The 22,646-nt window shown below is 38.9% G+C and overlaps 1 protein-coding gene across 1 annotated transcript in view; it reads left to right on the forward strand.

The window, feature by feature from the left end:
• Positions 1 to 5,502: 5,502 nt before the first annotated feature.
• The window catches only part of CERK (ceramide kinase), a 39,811-nt gene continuing 22,667 nt past the window's right edge, over positions 5,503 to 22,646 (forward strand). The window contains exons 1-6 of the mRNA XM_056516288.1: positions 5,503 to 5,777; positions 13,314 to 13,427; positions 14,439 to 14,561; positions 16,535 to 16,660; positions 17,174 to 17,237; positions 21,313 to 21,458. Coding sequence (XP_056372263.1) covers positions 5,639 to 5,777; positions 13,314 to 13,427; positions 14,439 to 14,561; positions 16,535 to 16,660; positions 17,174 to 17,237; positions 21,313 to 21,458 — 712 coding nt within the window. The 5' untranslated portion in view covers positions 5,503 to 5,638. The remainder of the gene's footprint in view (positions 5,778 to 13,313; positions 13,428 to 14,438; positions 14,562 to 16,534; positions 16,661 to 17,173; positions 17,238 to 21,312; positions 21,459 to 22,646) is intronic.

Raw genomic sequence — 22,646 nt, forward strand, 5'->3', positions numbered from 1 at the left:
GAAGACAAGAAATACTTCATAAGTTACTTGTGGGCACTAAAAAAAAACAATATATATGAAAAAGTAAAAACCCTTTATTGATTTTGCTTCAGTTTTAAATTCTTGAGCAATGAGATTAAAGTTTCACTTTTTCACTAGTTGTCATTTGGACAAGGCCACTCTCTCATACATATTCAAGGAACAATATCAGGAACACCTTCACTGATCTTGAATTTCCTTCTCTTCTCTCAGTGGGACCGAGGGTAATTCAGATGTTCCTTGGGACATGGAGAAGTCCTTGAGCCTGCACTCATCTCCCTGGCAGCACTGGGCACAGCAGCTGAAGGGCTCCCTTACTGTCTGTGACTAGGTGCATTTTTCAGAGCTCCTGCTACAAATCTGTGATTCACTCTACAGTTCCAACACATAACTGAGTAGAATTGCCAGTTGTGGTGGAATATGGTTCTTCTTTGTTCTTCAGCATACTTATGTGAGAATTATCCAGATTTCACTGTGGTTAAGATTTTTTTCACTTTAGATTCACTCTATCAGATAAGATTGGATACACAGTACTTTTTACCTTTGCCAAAATACAAGGGCATTTTACTATGGAAAATAAATTAGTTGCAGGATTCTAATGAAGAAATATACCTGCAAGAGATTTGGAAGAGTGATAACTGCAGTTTGTAATGATTTAAATCAATATTTTGGTAATGCAGGTCATGCTGAAGAATATGTCTCTGCTGCTGTTGATTAAATAGATGTTCCTGCTTAGAAGAGTTCCTTAATTGACTGCCTGCATTATCATGCAATGATCCTGTTCAGTAAAACAGAGTTGCTAGAGTTAAGTACTTTTTATAGAGATTTCAGTTATAGAATGTTTTCCTGCTATGGGCAGGGACACCTCCCACTACACCAGGCTGCTCAAAGCCCCATCCAACCTGGCCTCAAACACTTCTAGGGATGGGGCATCCACAACTCCTCTGACCAACCTGTTCCAGTGTCTCACCACTCCAGGTAGGGTCTCACAGGAGCAGAGTAAAGGGGGAAATATGTCTCCCACATGAGGCAGGCTGGCCACACTTCTGTTGATCTAGCCCAGGATATAAGTTGGCATTCTGGGCTATGAGAATGCACTGCCAGGTCATGTGTGGGAGTCCAGAGTATTCCTCTGGCTTCCCTGGAAGGTTTAAGACCCCCCTGGCGGGGTCCCCAAAGACCCTTGAATGAGACCCAGGTGTCTCAGGGGCTGGATTTAGCTCCTTGGAACAATTTACCAACATTGAGAGAAGAAATGCAAGCCACAAAAATAAATGGAGTGTAAATTAGACTGTTAGAATGTAGAATTAGCAGATTTCTAGAATGTTTGTAATAAGGGACACGTGGCCAAAATGGAGAATTGGGGGTGTGGATATTCTTCCTCCTTCTTCTCCGTGTCATCCATGCTGGGTGACTCGCTGGCACTCTTAGATTGGATGAGAACAGATCTGGACCATGTAACAAGATTGTATTGTATTGGGGGTCATTTGTAAATACCTAGTACGTAATTTAGACTATAAAAGATAAGTCCTGCCTCTACCAGGCAGATTCTGCCATGGACGTCTGGCGAGCAGACTGCTGTTCGCTGGACAAAGCATTCCTGAGATAAGCAACAATAAACAACCATGAAAACCTCTAAGAACAGCCTCCTGCAGTCTCTCATCGGCGGGCACTGGAAAGAACTGGGTTCCAAACCACCTGCATGTCCACCAGAGGTGATCTCAGGTCTAAGGAGACACCTCAGGATGTGACAGTCATGTTCCATTTTTCATCCACCAGCACCCCCAAATCCTTCTCCTCAGGGCTGCTCCCAATGCCTTCATCCCCCATCCCGTACTGATACTGCTGATTACCCTGACCCAGGTGTGGGACCTTGCACCTTCCCATGTTGAACTTTCTGAGATTTGCAAGGGCCCATTCTTTAAGGCTGTCAAGATTCCTCTGGATGGCACCCCTTCTCTCAGGAGTAACAGCTGCACCACTTAATTTGATGTCATTTCAAATGAATGACCTACTCTAAACTCAGACACTGAGGAGAGAAATTTGGCTTTAAACACTGTGTTTTCTAGATAGGTAGTAAATGGATCATAGCAATAAACTTTAAGTTGTGTTACCTTCCTGCATTCTTCCCTTTTGACATTGTGAGTTGTACTTGTTACATAATGTATTATTGTTCCCAAGTTAACTACAATTGCAACCTTTCCTGTGGCCTCTCTGGACCTGTGAATAAAGTGAGGTGTTTTTACAACCATGCCATTTCTCAGGATGTAGCCCTGTGATGGGATGTCTTTACCACCAAGGCAATAAATCCTGCAATTTACTGGCATCACTGCATCCACAGTAATGTCCCCTCAGTGGTAATTAAAGGCTTAGGTAATAAGTAGTAAAACAATAATTGATGTGTGTGCTTTAGTCTACTAAATCAGTCATCCTTTAGAAATTATTTCTCTATTACAATCAGGGAAGAAAAACATCAAATACTAAAATTCATTGAAAATAAAAATCTGTTGGCTCAAATTTGACCTTTACTTTCTAGAGACAGATGCACAAGTTGATATTCTACCAGAGAGTACCAGAGCAGACCCAACAAAGCACTGGTAAGAATTCCTGCAAGACATTCCTATAGCAGCATGGAGTATCCCAAATCATGGGCTCCTCAACTCAAGAGAGATATTGCTCCTGGAGCATGACCAGTGGAGGGCAACAAAGATGATTAAGGGACTGCAGAATCTCTCTTATGAGGAAAGACTGAGCAAGATGGGCCTTTTCAGTCTTGAGAAGACAAGAATAGGAGTAGACCTCATCAATGTCTATAAGTATCTGAAGGGTGGGTGTCCAGAAGATGGGCTCTGCTCTGTGGTTCCAAGCAATAGCACAAGAGGCAATAGGTGGAAACTGATGCAGAGGAAGTTCCACCTGAATATGAGGAAGAACTTCTTTACTGTCAAGCTGACCATGGACTGGAACAGGTTGCCCAGAGAAGTTGTGGAGCTTTCCTCAACAGAGATTTTCAAGAATCATCTTGGTGCAATTCTGTGCAATGTGCTCTAAGATGGCCTTGACTGAGCAGGAAGATTGAACAAGGTGACCCATTTTGATCCCTTCCAATCTTATCCATTCTGTGGTTCTGTGAACAAAACACTAACACAGAGTGTGAGGAAGAAAGAAGTGGCTTCTTATCTAAACAAGTAAGAAATATGGATGCCATTCCTGCTAGTGGTGCTAGTACACCTTAGTAGGCTTCTAACAGACCAGAGAATATTTTATCACTTCTATATTTTACAGTTCAAGACTTTAGCCTTAAGTAAGCCAAAAGGAGTTTTCAAATTAATAAGTATGAAAGGAAACCATCATAGGCAAGAATGGTAGAAGGAATGAAATTTTTACAGCGTAAGAATATTGATTCTGGTGACTGTAGGCTATAAAAGATTAAATCTACTTCACCCACTGGAGAAATGATAAATAACTACCCCTGTGTAATATTTTTAAGATAACAGCTTTGTATTAGTGATCCATTCAATCTTGGAGCATATCTGAAGGGTTCAACAGCAAAAGCCTCCTGTGGGAGGGAGCCCATATTGGAGCAGGGGAAAGACTCCTCTCCCTGCAGTGGCAGAAGCAATGTGTGATGAACTGATAGTAACTCCCATGCCCCATTTCCCTGCCTCTGCAGGGAAAAGGAGGTAGAACTGGGAAGGAGGGAGGGGTGGAGGAAAATGTTTTTAAGGTCTTACTTTATTTCTCATTTTTCTGCTCTAATTTTCTTAGTAATAAATTCAATTAGTATCTCAAATTTGAATGTGTTTTGCCTATGACAGTATTTGGTGAGTGATCTGTCTCTGTCCTTATCTCAATCATGAAAACTTTGTTATATTTTCTCTCCTTTCCAGCTACAGGAGGGTGCAATAGGCTTTTGTGCCTGGCACCCAAACAGGGTCAACCCACTACACCATCCAAGTGCAAGATGGATGATAAGAGATGCACTTGTCAGACTATTGTTCACAAGGATTTTTGCAACAAATCTTAAGTCTCAGTATAAAGAGCTCTACAGGTGTTTGTGGAGGGACAGATTTAAAAATGTAAAGAACAAAACTGAGAGAGACAAAGTATTCCTTGAAATTGTGGAAGTGTGGCATATCTAGGTTTGTTCACCAATAAAGGTAATATGTCTTTCAAGGGCAGAGGAAAGACTACTGCAATGACGATAGATGACTAGAATAAACTAGTATTTGTTGTACAGAAGGACCATCTTCAACATGTAACTTGGATGACAGTGTCTAGCTCATTTGTTTTCAGAAGATGAAATCATAGAATCACAGAATGGAACAGGTTTGGAGGGATCTTAGAGATCACCTCTTTCCAAGCCTCCTGCCATGGCTAGGGACACCTTCCACTAGATGGGGTTATTCAGAGCCCCATCCAACCTGGTCTTTAACACTCCCAGGAATGGGGCATCCGCATCTTCTCTGGGCAGTCTGTTCCAGTGTCTCACCACCCTCACAGTAAGGAATTTCTTCCTAATATCTCATTGAAACCTACCCTCTTTCAACTTTCAACTTGCTCCATTCCCCCTTGCTAATGTGTAAAGTCATTCTCCCTTGTGAAATGTGACTGAAATGTGAGTCTATTATAAGGCTCAGAGCAGAGGCGAAGTGCAGAAGCTTTTTGAGCCTGAACAAAGCCAGATAGAGTGCTGGCCCTGGGCTGGACCCAGGTAAGAACAGACCAGAGACGTTTTCTAGTAAACTCTGTAGGAAGTACTCAGATTTGGAGGGAGCTTGGAGGTGGGTACTGCTGCTCTGCCTGGCCTGTATTTTGGTAGGATGCTGATCGTTCTACACTTCAGCAACACCAAGAAGGCAGCTAAGAATTAAGAGCTCAATTATAGCGAATTACTCTCCTCATGTTTTAAAGCAAACTCAAAACGTTTCTATGTAAAGGGAGGTGAAGTTAGATGGAGAGGTTTGTATCATCAGACATTTGTATGTACTTATTGCAGTTTCACTGTCTAAAGAGAAAAGGGAAGAGTCCATCGTCACTGACATAAGTGCTTCGTTGTCCCGCAAAAATCCCACGAAAGCAACCCAAGCCCGTCCCGGTGTCAGCGCTGGTGTCTCTGCCCGGAGTGGGGGCTCGGGGCGGGCGAGCCGCGGGCCGCAGGGCCCGTGTCTCCCTCCGGCGGGGCGGCAAGACAAAGCGTGCCCTGCTGACCCGGCCCGGGCCGCTCCGGGAGCTTGGGAGGTCCGGGAGCCCGGGCCGCTCGGGGAGCCTGAGAGATCCGTGAGCCCGGGCCGCTCGGGGAGCCGGGCCGCTCCGGGAGCTTGGGAGGTCCGGGAGCCCGGGCCGCTCGGGGAGCCGGGGCGATCCGGGAGCCTGAGAGATCCGTGAGCCCGGGCCGCTCGGGGAGCCGGGGGCAGCCGGGGCGATCCGGGATCCGCTCCGGGAGCCGCAGCCCCGCCCCGCGGCGCTGGCGTAGCGCTGACGCCGAGCCCGCCCCGCCCGGGCCGGGGTAGCGGCGGGCCGGGGGCGCCGTTAGCAGCTGCTGGGCTCGGCCCGCGGCGCCCGCCCGCTCCGCCGGGCCATGCGGTAGCGGCTGCGGCGGGCCGGGCTCTCGGCGGCCATGGAGCGGCTCCCCGGCGGCCGCCGGCCTCGGCTCGTGTCCTCGCTGGGGCTGGGGCGGCGCTCCTGGGAGGTCACCTTAGACGAGGAGCGGGGGCGGCTGGCCTGGCGCGACCCCCGCCCGCCGCGCCGCGCCGGCGGTGAGTGAGCGGGGCCGGGGCCGGGGCCGGGCGCACCTGCCGCGGCCTGGGCGGGCCGGGGCCGCCCGAGAGGCGCCTGCCCAGGGCGGCCGCAGCGTCCCCGGCGGGGGCGGCCTGCGGCCCGGGGCTCCTCGAGCATCGCAGAGCTCCGGCGGCGAGAGCGCTTCTTGCCCTCGGGCGCCCGCGCGTCGCCTGCGGGGTTCAGAGTCCGGCGGGCGGAGGCGGCGGGGCCCGGAGCGGGAGGTGCAGCGGGACGGTCGCGGCTGTGCTAGCCCGATCGGGCTGTGCCTGCCGAAACAAAGCCGAGAGCGGCTCCGGCTGAGCCGCAGCCCCTGCAGCGAGCGCAGCGCCCCGCGGTCCGCGGGCGGGGGACGCCTGTCCCCGCAGCTGGCACAGCCAAACGCAGATTTGTCCTGCTGAACCCCGCTGCTTCTCGGCGCCGCCAGGACGGAGCAGCGTGTAGTTTGTAATGTGTTTAAAGTAGTCGTAGCAGTGCATAGGAGACTTAGAAAACCTTAAAAGCCGTTTTGGTTTTTTTAGTTACAGCAAGACTTGTGGTTAAAAACACTTTCATACTGACGCAGTGTCTCAGGCCATGACTACTTTTGTTGGGTTTGGGTTTTTTTGGTGTTTGGTTTGTTGTTTTTTTATTTTTTTGAGCTTTTTAAAAAACTCTTAGTGGAAATTTTACAAAGAAAGTTTAACTTTTGAGATTTATTAGTTTGGAAATATTTAATATAAGCTACTAGTTTGCAGTGTGATTTCTATATTTCTATGTTTCTAAATTTCTATATTTCTATATTTCCTGTTTTGTGCAGTTAACATAGTGTGCCTGTACAAAACTGCCAGTCTCAGAAGCCACTGATGAAAATGCCTAAAAAAAGTTCAGATTAACTTCTGAGGGTGTTTGCATATCAAACTATCTGCTGTAGTTTTAAGAGGTGTTTTTTCAGGGTCTTTGACCTTGGGTGTTTTATATAGTAGTTATTTCAATTGTTAATGTAGCCATACTAACATGCCATGTGAACATTTGAAAATGTGTAATGTCCTTTTTTTCACAGCAGCTGCTGTAGAGCTGGGAACTGCTGTCATCCTCATTTTAGAGGCTGCAGGATCTGAGACAGTGAGAAACTAATAATAGAAAAGCTGACTAGAAGTTTTATCTGGGAAAGGTTTGAGAATAGATGTTTCCAATCCCAGGCAAGTTCCCAAACTTAAATAGTTCTTCTATTCTTATGATGTATCTTTGCTAAATATTTTTCAGATGTTATCATAATATCTTATTGGCCTGAGGCTTTTCTCAACAAGGTGAGGGAAAAAGGAGGAAGATAACTCAAGAATTGTAAGAATTTGGTGTTTCAGTTTACATAACTGAGATTTGGTTATGTTTTAAGTACAACACTTATTATTAGTAATGTAAAAATAGAGTTTGTTATCATTCCCTTGCTATCATGCAAGTAGTTTGACATAATCTAGTTTTTATCAACAATACTGATGAAAAAAGTAATAAAGAATTCCTGAACTTTTCTCAGTTAAAGAAACTTAAGATTTTAAGGACGAATTGATTCTTTAATTCTGCCAAGCTTAATACATTGTTGTGAAAAATAGGTTGTACACTCTTCAAAAAGGGATAAAATTAGTCTAGATAAAGGTACCTGGATCTTAAATTTAAAATAGAAAGTTTCAAGGCCTTTTGAGATAATTGCTCCCATTAGGTAAAGTAGCTCCTAGTTTGGAGATAATTTGGTTGAATTGTGTAAAATCCTTCTAAAAATGCCTTTGCATTGTCACTAGGAGACTGATTTATAGGCTACAGCAAGTTCAAGGGGAGTGCCATTCTCCTGTCTGATGAGTTCCTTTAGACCAAGCACAAGTGTCACAGATTCACACTAGCTCTCTCATGAGCACTCTAAAGTTTACAGCTGCTTGCAGTTGTGAATTTTTGCTACTTTTTAAGTTGTAAGTTTTCTTGACTTATTCCTGGTAGACCAAATGATGTATGAACCTGCCACGAAACATGTTCCAAATGTCAGAATTCTGGGAATGGTGGAAGGAGACAGCAAATTAGAGTCTATATGAGGCAGTTTCTGAAGTAGTACTCAGCTGGAGATGCCTTAAGAGGTAACTGAGTGCAGCTGCTGTCTTGTAGCACAGCTATTTGCAAGATTTTGAAAAACATGATGTGAAATCATAAGAGAAAATAGAAGAAAAAGAAATGCCTAAGTGTTCTGGAGGCACAGGTATTATTTATGTGGGGATCAATACAATATATAATGTACTTTCTCAACACCCTTATTAATTCATGTGTTCCTTGCACTCCAGCTTTATAATCATCACAGTTTTGTATTATTGCTGCCCTGTTGTCTCCAAGCTCTTCTTAAGACCTGTGATGATTCATTGCGTTCTCTACAATTATTTTGGAAATATGAGTAGCATACATGACAATATATAAATAAACTTAATAATATGGAAGATGGGTAGTTAGAAGCATATAATTTCAGAAGAGTTGCTTGACCAAGATTAGTATCTTTCTACCATTTAGCCTTTGACTACATGTCTACATTGTGTCTAAATACAGACTAAATTATGCAGTATAAAAGTGCAATATTTGTTGTTTAGTAGGTAGCTATTACAGTGAAGCAGTTGCCTTTAAACTGTAAAAACTCAGGCTACTTATTTTCAGAGCATTTATTACTGTCTTGAATTTAGGTATATAAATAAAAACTGTTTGGAATATGTTTTTTCGAGGTTTTCAGACTTTAACATGTACAGATCTAGAGCTATAGCTAGGGGTATTGTAGAAGTGTTTAAATATTCACCTTTCCCTGTTGCATCCAAAATCAGGAACAGATAGGAAACAATACAAACTTTGTCTTGTCCAGAAAAATATGGTTTTAGAGAGTATGGGGAGATTCTTCTGTTTTCTCATCTCTCTACAGTGATATTTATATGCATACATATATATATGTATGTATTTAAACCCTATTCTGTCAAAATGCAGAAATATTAATTCAGGAGAATTCTTTTTAGTGCTCTCATTTGGAAGATACCAACAGTAACAAAAACGTCAAATGTTTGTTCAAGTCATGGTGTATTTTTAAATTCCGAAATACAATTTATTTCCTGCTGTTAGACTTTGTTTAACAACATCATAGTTTCAAGTTCTCTCTTCAGAGTAATCAGGTTCCTGTTTCCTGTTCTTTGATGGTTAGACATGTTTGAACTAGGAAACATGGAAAAGTTTTACTTGTAAATTTTCATGTGTATCTCTGTTACTTTCAGCTATGCATCTTTTTTTTCTTAGGGATGTCCTCATCTTCAAATTTTCTGATGAATGGTTTTCAACCTTGTAACCTTGTCCATGAGATTTAGTCATTAATCATAAATAGTGTATGCAAAGCTGGTCAGCTAAATTGTTTAATTATTTCCCTCATGTTGATGGCACAGTCAGGCTTTTCTCAAGTAACACGTGATAAAACTTTTTGTACCAAATTCATAGCAGAGTGTATTTTCTACATATATACTTAGATGTATTTCAGAAGCATTGGGTAAAGTTTTATTGTACCTGGTACTAAAGCATTGAAAATGCAAAATGAGATTCTCCTGTCATTTTTCTAGGATTTTTTTTTCTGAAGTGCAAACATGAAGGGGATGACCAAACTAGACCCTGAACTCTATGTGTTCTCTTATGGTGTGTGCTTTCTTTTAGCCTTTGTATTTCAGAATTCTCTTCCATGTGTTTTTCCCAAAACAACTGTTGAGGAAGCCTCAGTACTGGTGTTCACAGTACTGACATCATTCTGGTGGATTCCAAAGAAAGCTCAGTTTGATAAAAAGGATACTTAGCAGAGGGTGGGCCAGCTTGGCAGCAAGGTCTGTCCAGCACCTGGTACTTGCAGAGTGTTGGCACATCCTTAGTCAAGGTCATTTGTCATCAGTCATTCCCATCTGGCAGTGGGTGTGTGCAGAAATGTGAACCATGTTTCTCTGTAGGCAATGCCACAACTACATTATCCTGGTAGGATGTGGGGAATAATTGCTCTAGCAGACATTGCTTCTTTGGAATGTGTTGTCTTCTGGAAGATAATTACTCAAATGGAGATGCACACAACATTAAACAATACATGTCCTTTAGCATACAGCTTTTTGCTGGGTTGTTTCCCCCCCTTAAGGTGAATAAGTGCATCTTGCTCCCTGCTTTACCATTGAAATGTTCATAGTTGAGCAGAAAAGGTTTTGTTTGGAAATGCAGAATAAACAATGGGAAGACATTCAATAATATGATTTAAATATTCAAGTTGATCCAAGTTCAAGTTGCTGTGCTTTGATTCAGATTTGTGTGATGTGAAGTAGCTGTGTGATCATAGTAGAGACTGGTCTGTTGGTTGACAAAGTACTTGAAGATTTACTTTAAAATAAAAGAAGCAAATTTCCTTATACATGGCTGTGCATGGTGAAATCATGGTATTAGGATGTTTCTGTGATTCCTCCACAGTTTTGATTTAGATCAATTGTGATACCTTTGTTCTTCCCCCTCCCTTAGGATGTGAATTGTCAGTAATTCTGCTCTATATCCTTCCTTCTCTTACTCTAGTGTTTATTAAACATGTCTTTCTATAGTGCATGATCAGTATAGTACCATGTACCTTCTGATAGAAAGTATTCCTTTTCTCTTGCTTTTAGGTGAAGGCAAATCTTAAACCTGAAAGTTTGACCCTTCATCTGGGCTCTAACAGCAAACTAGTTTTCAAAGTGACTGAAAATACACTTTTTGTTTAAATCTATATCCCAGCTTTTTACTTGTTGATATTTTTAAGTCATGAGAAAATGCTAGTAGTTTAAATTCATTCTAAATGCCACTGTGTCCATGGGACTCAGCTGAATTTTAAGAACAAACCAAATGCTGTGTTCAGCAATGTTTTTGTTCTTGTGCTTGTGTCTAGGTTGCTTTGAGCTACCACATATGTGAGGGGGAAGTTTGGTCTGTGGGATGTGATGAATGGCAGTGATGAACAAGTCTTGACTGAAGTTCTGAGTGAGTGCTCAGGAAGTGTTCTGTGGGAGTGGCAGACAGCAATGACACACCAAAAATCTTTTCTTCACACAGAAAAACACTTCCCATTTACTGGCTGCATTTTGCACAAAGAAAGCCCACTGTTAATATGCTTACCTTGGTTTTGTTTCTGTGGGTTTTTTTTCATCTTCTCCCACTTGCTTAATGTGGGAAAAGTAGTGTGCATCTAATCCAGTGTTTTGCTGCTTTATCAGTTTGCTTTTAGGAAGAATGTTAAGATTAAGAGCACTGTGACCCAGAATGAGTAATGACTGGTACAGCCAGAGTGCTGAGAAGACTGCCACCTGTTTACTGTATGTTTTGTTTGGCTTTTCAACTTTTGACCTTTTTTTTGCCTTGCCCTTTCATCCACCTTCTCTGGATGGTCAGCTCTTTGTCTCTAATATGCTGGCCATTGACTTGGTGAAAATTCTGTCTGGAAGCTGTTGTGTGCTACTTGGTTGAATAAATTGGACTGAGCCAAGTAAAGTTCTTAGTTTGATATTGTCTAAGCCCATATTTCAACCGTTTTTTCCTTAATGTTGATCTTGTAGTACTGATGTAAGCAACTTTTTTGTGTCTGTTTTGTTAATATGGCAATAAGGATTTCCATGTTTTGGGAGAAACACATGAAGGTGAAGGCCTTTGATTGAACACCTTTATGCTATGTCAGTGAAATAAAAACTCATGCTACTTGATAACAGGGTAAATGCTACAAAAGTAGGTGTGGGAAAGGACTGTAATAAGTACCTATGTGAACCTTCAAGAGAGGCTGGATTAGTACTATTTTTATGAGGCAGGTTTTTGTGACTAAATGACAGAGGAACAGGACTGTTGTGCTCATACTGAAGGTCTCTGCTTCAAATTGAATGCTTCTTCCATCTGGGGAAAAGAGGGAGGGGTGGGACTAAGTAGTTGGTTTGCAATGTGATTAAACAATATTCTGTATAGCACTAAGTCAAGTAGTGATAGAGATATTTGGACTGATAGAAATTCTTGAGTTCTAGTCAAGCACACTAGAATTTGTTTATCTCTGCTGTTATAACATTATGTGACTGCTGCACTTCCCTATTGTACCTTGAATATAGTCAGTACAATTATTATAAGCTGAAATTTATTTTTAAGTTGAAGCATTCAAATACAGCCAGATTCCTAAAGGACCTCAGTGTAAATTTTGAAGGCTATGTTTCTTTTGAATCATGCTAAAAAATTCAGGGAAGATAAAATCACTAAATGAGTATAAATCATGTCAAATACCAAAACCCTTTGAGTGAGTAGTCTGCAAATTGTCAATACATGTAAATATATGTAAAGACTCTTTTAACTAAATCAATTAAATATGATGGGGGAAAATAATAAAAGTATATTGGTGGCAAATGAATTGCAGTCATCACTGTGAAGAGGTCAGGAAAACTCTTCACTCATTTTACTCCTCTCCACTACCATTGTACCACTGCAAAATAGTGAGGAAAATGAAATGTAGAATAAACCCCAGTAACAATGGTATTATTGTCTGTATTTTATGTGTTGAATATCTCAATATCTTGGTATCACTCTTTGCATATGTGTGGGAAGCAAGTATATTATAATTCTTATTACAGAAGAGATTATTTACATAAGATTATATTATAACAATATTAAATATTTTATACATGTGTATGTATACAGAGAGCGCTTGCATGTACATAAATACAAAGCATGCATTTTAAGTTTCACTTTTTTGAAATGTAGTAACAATGTTACTTCAATGTTGAAATCAGTAATGAAAATGAGACAAAAGTCTTCAATTTTACAGGAGTTAAAAAATGATATTTGGGAAATGTAAGAGAAAAGAGAATGAAGTTGGAGGAAATTATTTCACAGTCTGAGGACAAGAGACTGTTAATTCTGAAAGCAGGAGTTTTGAAGTTGATACGAGGAAAATGTTTCACAGTACATCAACATAACATCTAGAATTGTCTTGTTAAGAGATACTAAACTTTAAAAGCTTAGTGGGATTTAAAAACTTAAGAATTCATTTAAATGCCCTTCTTTCATAAGCCAGCTACTTGAGAATAACAAATAGCCTCTGTAGTCTGTGCACTAGATTTAGTTGTACATTCTTTGAAAGAGCTTGTGCTGTTCACTGTCAAGTATCCAAGTATCTGGGCTAGGCCTCAGAAGGGGCAGTTTAATTACTCTGAAATCAATGTTGCTGGATTTTGACTTCATGCAAAAATATTTTTATATACAAAATACATCATTTTCTGAGAAATCCTAGACGTTTAAAATACTGTTTTGGGTAGTTTGTAAGTGGTTATGGATTATGAGCCTTGACTAAAAATAAAAAAAAATGTAAAATATTCAGAAAATTTCTAGTTATGCTCTTGGTTTTGCATATTTAGCAACTCATCTGATTATATGTCTGTATCATATTAGGCATAGAAATAATAATTCAGGTGATGTTTGAAGATTCTAATATGTAAGATCTTGTGTTCATACAGAAAACTGTTTTGTACCAATCTCTGAAATCATTGCTGTAGAAGAAACAGAGTTTAACAAGAAACAACGTAACATTGGCAGATGGCAAAAAATGGCAAAGCTACATGCTTTCACAGGTAAGGCAAGTAACAGTCTCTGGGTGCTTGTGCTTGTTATTCTGTTGAGGGTAGTTTATGGCAGACTCAAAAGGAATAGTCAGAGTTTGGAGTTTTTCTTTAAACAGAAATGTGTTCTAAGAAGTCCACTCCCAAATAACCCATAAAAAAACCAAAAAAAAACACCACCAAAAAAGACAATCTCAAAAAAAACTCCAAAAAAACCAAAACCCCACAAAAATCCCAAACTGAAATAAACCCAAGCAAAAGTCCCACGAAAACAAACATAAGCTTTCTACTTCTTGACTAGAAAATCGAGATAAGGTGGAAGAATGAATCCTAAATGTTTGGGGTTTTTTAATTACCCCTAACCATTAGGATGTATGCATGAAAATTTCTTTGTATTATTGTCTGCATTCTTAAGACAAAGTGCCAGAAATCAGTGTCTGGTTTGGGAAAGGAGTGGTGACATCTGTGCTAAAAAGATGTCGTTCCAAAATTTTATGTTGTGGAGTATTTTCCTCAGCTTTAGTCCTCCAATAAGAGTGATTTGAGATACTGTATATGATGTGTAAGTATAAGGTCTTAATGCACAAGAAAACAAAATCTTTTTGTCTCAAATTTCAGCTTTATAGAATGAAATTCACCCTGTTGATTACATGAGAGTTGATGTCAGTGTGGCTTATCTTGTGTCTTTTTATGTAGATATTGCAGACTTTAATACAGATAATACATGAGCTCAGTGAACTTCTGAACAAGTATATCTATAAGTTGATGAGAAATGGCTTCTTTAAAAAGAAGTCTTTGTTTAGGGGTCTGCTTGTAGCAAGTGTTTTCATTTATGTTTTCATTTGCACTCTTTACAAATGTGTGCTGGTCTTACTCAAAATACCTCTGTCATTGGTAGAAGTGTGCATTGGAGGTTAATTACAGGTCAGTGTTGTGGAGATCTTTCTGAAATACATTTTTCATTTCACATATCCATCTCATTATAGTTGTGTTGTTTTGTTATTTTTTTTTTAATTTAAATAGTGTATTATGTGAAGAGAGCCCGAAATCACCGCTGGCGGTGCAGTGATGTGACGTTTTGGTGTGTGGATGAGCACTTATGTAATCAGTGGACACAGGCCCTGAAGGAATCACTTGAAATGCAGAGTAAGTTTGAATAAACTATGAATATTTGCACCATCATTTTGTAAGCTTGTACATCAATCAATGTTATTTTGATATATCTGCTTTTTTTAACACTTAAGAGCAGCTTATGCTCAAAAATTGAGGGAGCCAAGCATTGAAGTGTTTTCTTATCACTGCTTTATCTTACATATTCACTAAGTTGTACTGAGTGCTTTAATCAGTCAGGACTGTTGGTGCCATATAATTTTGCCCAGATATAAATTATTTTCATAAAACAGAGACAGATTGGAAGCTTAGCAGAGGTTTTAAATGACTGTAACTTTGGAAGAAGTAATGAGCAGATGTAAGCTCAGGGATTTAAGGTACTCTAGAGATTTGAGGTCAAGGATGTAGCAATTGGAAGATTTATGGGTGTGTTTCACCTTTCCAGACTGTCATCAACAAAATGTGTCTTATGTAGTAAGAGTTCCCATTAATCATTTCTGAGACTCTTGGACATCTACTTCATGGGAGATTAAAAGTAATTTTGAAGGAGTTATTCCTGAAAGAGATACCTTGATAGATGTCAGGAAGCAGCAGGAACAGAGTAGCTCTGTGACAGAAAGGAGATCAAGGGTGACCATAGCAGAGGCAGTGCTCTTGCTGACCAGGGTCCCACTGCATCTGAGAAGGGTGTGCAGAGCAGGGATGGGGATAGAAACGGGTCCCGTTTACAGCCCAGGGGAGATAAAGTAACTGAGTTCATCCAGAGGAGGCTGGAGCAGAGCAGCTGGAGCTGGAGACAGGACTAAAGGTGAGCTCCCTACAGTGTAGGACTGAGGCCCATCTGAGATACAGAGCTGAAGCAGGAATTAGATACAAGTACACCAACGGTGGGACTTGAGCAAATACTAAAGGCTTACAGAATGAAAATGAGTATTTAAGAAAAACTGTTCTGAATAGGCAATGGAAGCATTCAAAGTTTTTGTTTTGTATACATTATACATCTGTCTTTTTCAAAAAATGAGGTTTGTGCACCCATTCAGTACACTTGTTAGAACTGTGGCCTGAGCAGTCAGTTCCATCTGAATGCAATTGTTCATTTTATTGGTTACAAATTCCTTCAGGAAAGGGAATATATTCTCAGATGGGGTGAACAGTGCTTTGAATGTACAGATTTAATTTAAATTACTGAGTCTATCTAGCTTGGGTGGATTTGTTGTAAAAATGTGCTGATGTAATAAGTCTGATATTTTTTCCTTTTAAACTAATAGAATGCCATTTGAGGAAATACAAATGTTAAGATTTTTGTCTGTTACATAAAAAAGGAGGTTTTCTAGGTGCAGCAAGCATTACTGCTTTGTATATCTGTTAATACAGAGGTGGGATAATTGTTTTCATTGACACTACTAGTGTAAATCCATAACTGTTTGGACAAATTTGAGATCGTAATATCAAAGGTGTTTTTGGAGGTGGGAAGGGGTAGAACTTTAGGGCAACTAACACTGTAGGACCAGCACTTGCTGTGCAACATGTAGTTTTATGAGGCATTCTTAGTGTGGCTTGATCACAGAAAGGAAATGGATTTTAACCATGTTATTAACAAAAGAAGAAAGTTTAAATAAATTTATGTAAAAATATTTTTATGTGTACTTCACTTACAAGTGGCTTTGCTATTGCTGCCCTTTTTGTCTTGCATGCCCATAATACTCATGTAATTAGAGTAGATTGTGTAGTGGGAAGGTGCTGCAAGAATGCCAAGTAATAATGTGAGACAGTGAGTCAGAAGAAATGATCCTGAATTTCACCTGCTGTCTTATTAATAATTTGTTCAGTACTGTTGGTATCAGTATGATAAAGAGAGCAGATGAAGCAGGCTTTTATAGTTCTTTGTTAATGAGTTACAAGTCTTTTATGCTGTGTTTGCTTTGATGTTAATAGGTTTGAGTCTGTATGGCTTGATGAATTTTTGGTTTGTATACAAAAGTAGTATACTGTGGTTTTCCTTACTGCAGAGTCTAGACCAAAGCAGCTGCTTGTGTATATTAATCCCTATGGAGGAAAAAGACAAGGGAAGAGGATTTATGAACAGAAAGTTGCTCCACTCTTCAATCTGGCTTCTATATCCACTGATGTTGTTAGTGAGTAATGAATACTTTAATTTCTTAGTAACACAGTATGAACTCTTTCAAACATTCTTGAATAGCTAAAGTTTTCTGTTAGTTACCTTTTCTTACTATGGAAAAGAAACAAAATGATAAAGAATGTTTCTAATTAAAGCATAGATAGCCAGATAAATGGCAACCTTCTATCAGCTTCCTGCTTACTAAAATAAAACTTCTAGTGTTCCTGGGCTATTTGAGCTCTTAATAAAAGATGCTGCCTTTCTTTTTTTCAGTTTCATTGTTAAAACTAATTGATCATATGCACAATTTTTACTGAAATATTTTTTTCCATATATACTCTATATGTCTCCTTTAATTCTTTCCCTGGCAAAAATTTTTTGAGACACATCTAATGGACAGGCTGTTCTATAGGCACATTGGTAATAGAGTCGTGGTTATTAATGAATTAATTTTTATAATTCTTTATTATATACAGTCTTATAGTGGTATTTTTTAATAATAAATTTTAATGTGTTTATTTCTTCATAGTAACTGAACATGCCAACCATGCTAAGGACAACTTATTTGAAGTTAATATTTATAAATATGATGGGTAAGTAACTTTACATGCCTTTTTCTTATTATTTTTGAGCTGGTGTGTTATGTTATTGGTCCGTTCTTGTCTCTAATTTAAAGTTGTAGCATTCTTTACTAATACATTTATTGCAACAGCTGGAAGTTCTGGGGCATGTTCTTTTTTGTAGATCCTCATTTAGGAGTATGGAAAAAAAAATAAACTATTTCAGTAAACTTGTTCAACACAATATACTCAAGCATAGTATAACAATGTTTGCATGAGATTTGTGTACAAAAAATGAATGTAAGATTAATCCTGCTCAGTTGAGCATTTTGTTATAGCTCAAAAAGCTACCCAGAAATGTTTTGTGGTCTTGACATCCATGAGTTCAGAGCACTGCACCAGTAGCATTCAGCCTGTGTAAAAAACATGGACTGTTCACAAATGTTTCAGGTAGTTCCTCTTGCTGTATATGACTGTTCAATAGTGGTTGAATTTTTGGCTTTATTTTCATTTCTTCAGTCTTGACGAAATTGGCTTTAAAAGAAGACCTGACTGAATGGTAATCTTGCATTCCATTATTAAGTCTGCTGTAGAAGCAGAATATTTTAAAAAAATGCTAGTAATTTCAGTTTCCAGGTCATGACATAAACCAAGTTACAAGCCTGGAAAACATGAAAATGTATGCAGATAAACTCTCATAACTACAGTCTTTTAAAATTGTATCTTGTGCCTGTTGACAGATATGTTTAAACTGGTAAGTTGCAAAAAGAAAGCACATTCAGTCTTTCCAGAGTACTTTTGCTGTAATACTTTGCCATATGCATTGTCTGTGTTGAGTAAGGGCATGATGTTGGGAAAGGGTGTTGGTGAAAGATTACATTCATAGGCTGGGTGCTAAGACTTTAGCTGCTTTAAAATGACTTGCCTTCAAATAAACAGTTTTGTCTATACTGTGATTTTTCTCAATTTTTCAGAAGTTCAAGGAAGGGAAAGATTGATGTAGAAAAACCTAATTAGTTGTTATTTTTCCTTTTCATTTGATTTCTGATTTGAAATAAGTGTGCTGATGGTTGGTGAAATTTCAATACAGAGCAGAAAGAGAGGCAAATGAACCTGTGTCCACTCCTAGGAAATTGTTTTTTACAGCAAGTGGTAGTGACCAATTGTGGTGGTTTTTGGCAGATTCAAAGTCTCGTAGTGTAGAAGTTTTTTTCCTTTGGTTTTATTTTTATTTTGTTTTTTGGGGGGCTTTTTTGGTTTTGTTTTTTGGTTTGGTTTTTTTTGGTTTTTTGTTTTTTTTCTCTCTCTAACATGCCAAGAAGAGCAATAGGCCAGGAAATGCATCTTTTTAGAATCTTATAATTCTTCTATTCTTGGACTGGGCTTGAATGGCAGTTAGCTTGGGATCTGCAGCCTGTCTTTCTAAGCCTGACTTTTGTCCATCATGTTCAACACTTTTTCTGTGGTCAACAGTTATGTTAGGAAGGACTTTCTGAATTAAAACTACTTTTTAAATAACAGATTATGTCATCTGAAGAAATTAAAAAACGGTTGAACCACATAAATGTGTGTTGCTTCAAGTTTGACTTTCCTCACATACAGTAAAGCATCTAATTGATGTTCAGCTGTTCCCATAGACTGGTTCTGATGTGTGGCTTTTCCTTCAATCAGTGATGAATTTCTTAATTTCATCTCCAGACTTCCTCTTTGGCAAACCCATACATGGAATTCTCCAAGTACATACAGGCTTCTTAATGATAACTGCTTTACTTCTATTCAAATGTTTTACTTTAGACAGCTAATTTAAATATCATACACGTGTTTCCTGTTCTTCCTATTTTGCCTTATAGGAATTTCTTATGGTGAATGTAGTCACCTAATAATAGCTCAGTGATAGAACAGCTTTTCTTTAAGCACAGTTACTTAAAATACTCATTTGGTTACAATATAGCAGGGTTTTGTACATCCCTGTGCAGAGCAATTAGAACGTGCTGTAATAACGTGAGTAATAGCCATGTTTGGAATAAGTGACATGTATCACTGTGCTTTCTTATGCATATGTCTGTTGCAAAATCTTTGTAAAATTGTTTCTGGTTGGGGTTTTTTTTTTCCTACTTTTTGAGTTATTTCACAGAATGGTTGAGATTAAAAGGGACTTTAGTTCTTTACAAACTCGTTTGACTTGTGGATTAGCTTCTGAAGTCCTCTAGCAGATGTTGCTTGCTGTTATCATCTATGTAAAAAGTGAAATGCTTGCACTCTAGCCCAAAATAAAGCCCAAGAGTAAGAATTACTCTAAGATGTTTCTTTCAGATGTTCTTCACCAGGGGCCTTCACATGTGCAGCATATGTCTGGCTTGTACATTGATCTTCTGATGTTTGCTGTGAATTTGGTTCTGATATGCTGACCTTGCATATGTGAAGTTTTTTATCATATTTGATAGATACAGACATTCATGTAACTGTCCCTTCTGAGTCTGGATATAGTGTTTGTTATAGAAGATGATCAGAGGGCTGGAGCACCTCTCCTATGAAGACAAGTTGGTAGAGCTGAGCTTGTTCAGCCTGAAGAAGGGAAGACTCCAGGGAGACTTCAGAGCATCTTTCAATACCTCAAGGGGACTTTAAAGGAGGCTGGAGAGGGACATTTTGCAAGGGCATGTAACAATAGGACAAGGGGAATTAGTTTCAAACTGAAAGAGCAGAGGTTTAGATTAGGTTTAAGGAAGAAATTCTTTGCTGTGAGAGTGAATAGTCTCTGGAACAGACTGTATAGAGAGGTCATGGATACCCCATCCCTGGAAGTGTTAAAGGCCAGGCTGGATGGAGCTTTGAGAAAACTGGAACTGAGACAACACTGACCTTGAACTGACATGGAAATTATTTTTTCTTTAGCCCCTTTTTTTGAGTCTGCAGAGAAAGATAAGGCTAAAATTGAGGAATAGTGTAGTTAAACTATTGGAAAAGAAAAAAATTACAAAAATTGAAAACAAATTTTATTCGTTTTATTCCTTCTCTCTGTCTCCTAGGTCTTAACTAGAGTTGGAGGGTTATTCTTTTAAGACTGTCCATACCATTCATGGAAAAAAAGGAGTTTTTTCTAGCTTTCCATCTGCTGAAAATGTAATAATACTTAAAAATTAGATTCATTTGTATTGTGAAATAAGTGCTCATTCTGCAATGTCTGTTGCTGATGGTGTGAAAGAGCATAAGTTTGAGTTGGAAATTATTGCTGTAGATAACAGTACACATTCTTAGATTTCTGTGCTAGGAACCACATATGTAACTCATATGTTCCTTTAAAATGTATTTGAATTAGTTTTTTTAGTTAAAGAATGTTTATGCTTTTAGAGTGCAGAGTGCATTTGATTGTTGTTCATAAAATTTATACTGCTGTAAAAGAGTCTTTTTACTTCCTAGTATTTATTTGGCTGTGGAATCTCTGCTGAAATTTAGCATATTCGGGATCTGTGCAGCTGCTGTACCAGATCTGACCTGAATTAAATTTGTGAAACAAAGTTTTGCATCTGGTACCATTTAGAACTCCGTACCATTATGAATGGTTATGTAGATATACATGACTTCTGTTTGATGAGATCTGAGCCTGTTCAAAAGAGGTTGCAACATGCACTTCTTTGGATTTTGACTTGCATCTAGTGTATATTCCTGTTAAATACTTAAAATATACTTCTATCTGAAGTGGCAAATATTAACTTTTCCCTTTTTAGAAAAGGTACCCTGTTTCCATTTTGTGTACCTTGAAAGCTGTATGTAAAGTCCTGTTCAGTGTTTTATTTGTATAGTGAATTTCCACTACTATTTGTCTGTCTACACACAGCAGTAGAGGATAAAGATTTTTGCAGGTTGCATTCCAAAATTTTTTCCTAATGTTACAGATATGTCTAGGTGCATTTGCAATTTTGTAACTTGAATTTTTTTTCTGCTTTTCTTTAATTGCCTAGTTGACTGTGGGCTCCTATATCCTGTAAAAATGGAGAAAGAGAATAGAACAACTATTTTTGGTGTGCCCAGTGCATGCCCTAAGTAGAACACTTGCTGTGTTGTTTATTGACTGTTAGTGTGCATTCTACTTTGTGTTTCCTGGCAGTGTTGTTTGTGTTGGTGGGGACGGCATGTTCAGTGAAGTGATGCATGGTCTCATTGGAAGGATGCAGAAGGACTCTGGCATAGACCAAAATAATCCCAAAGCATCGTTAGTCCAGTGCAATATAAGGATTGGCATAATTCCTGCTGGTAAGAAAGGGTTAACTTTCAGTTTAATTTATTCATTCATTTACTCTTTAATTATTTTCTTATTCATAACTTCTTGAATTTAGGCCTAAGTGTAAGATCTGAGCAATGATACTCTGTCAAGACACCTAACTAAAGCTGTTTATATCCATATAAAATTATTGATCACGTGCAATTTTACTTAGGAAGAATATTTTGTAAAGGAATTAAAATCTTAATGTATAACTTCAGAATTTAATTATTTTATTTTTTTGTGGTTTACTGTGTGTTAATATGAGCTAAGATGTTGACAGTAATACCCTTCTAAACACATTAAGGAGTGGAATTTACTAAACAGAAATTTACCTGATAAATATTTTTCCAGTTCCAAATCCTCCACTAATTTAGTTAGAATTATAATGAGAATTTTCCACTGGTCTGGCAAACTCCAAACAAATGCTAACATTCCTGGACTCTCTATTCTTCCATTTGTTCTCACAGCCAAGTACAGAAACAGTTCTCGTTTTCCAGACCAAGCTGCAGTTTCTGCCCCTTGATAGAGGTGTTACACATTCTCAGTTCACAATGTCAGCCACTTTTTCAGGCAGTCCTAAGTGCTGTCATTTGAGAGAACTCATTCTTCAAATTGAGGTCTTTCTTTATATTATTATTGTTATTGACCATAAAGGCATTCTTTGGATCAGTCTTGTTTTCAATGTGGTATCCCAGCTGTAACCTCATTCTGCCCATTTGGTTGTTGAAGATTCCTTCAAAAGCAGGTTAACAAATTTGCTTTCTCTTACAGGACTGAATTATCTGTAGTAACTCTTGAACAGAATCAGTAATTTTGAGTCTCTGTAGGAATACAGATGCACAGTCCAGTAGCCTTTCTATGCTGTTTACTTTTCTTGTCTGATGCTTGAGCTTTGAATTAAAGAACTGGTTATGAAATAAACATTGAGAGCTTCTGGTTAAAATTAAAATAAAAGCTTCTGGGAAAATTTGGCACAGGTTGTAAAAATATACCCAGTGAAGTATGTTTGTACTCAAGCTATAGGTGACTAATTTTATACTCCTTACATCTTTGTGAAAAATGTATCCAGACCCAAACGATCTGAATTGTTGCTTGCAAGAAGCTTAACCTTTTCTGCTTGCAGTATAATAAATGTTGGGTATCTAAAGGTTACAATCTGAATATCCCCTTATGGTTTT

The sequence above is a fragment of the Oenanthe melanoleuca genome, chromosome 1A, assembly GCF_029582105.1.
Source record: "Oenanthe melanoleuca isolate GR-GAL-2019-014 chromosome 1A, OMel1.0, whole genome shotgun sequence".
NCBI classification, from domain to species: domain Eukaryota; kingdom Metazoa; phylum Chordata; class Aves; order Passeriformes; family Muscicapidae; genus Oenanthe; species Oenanthe melanoleuca.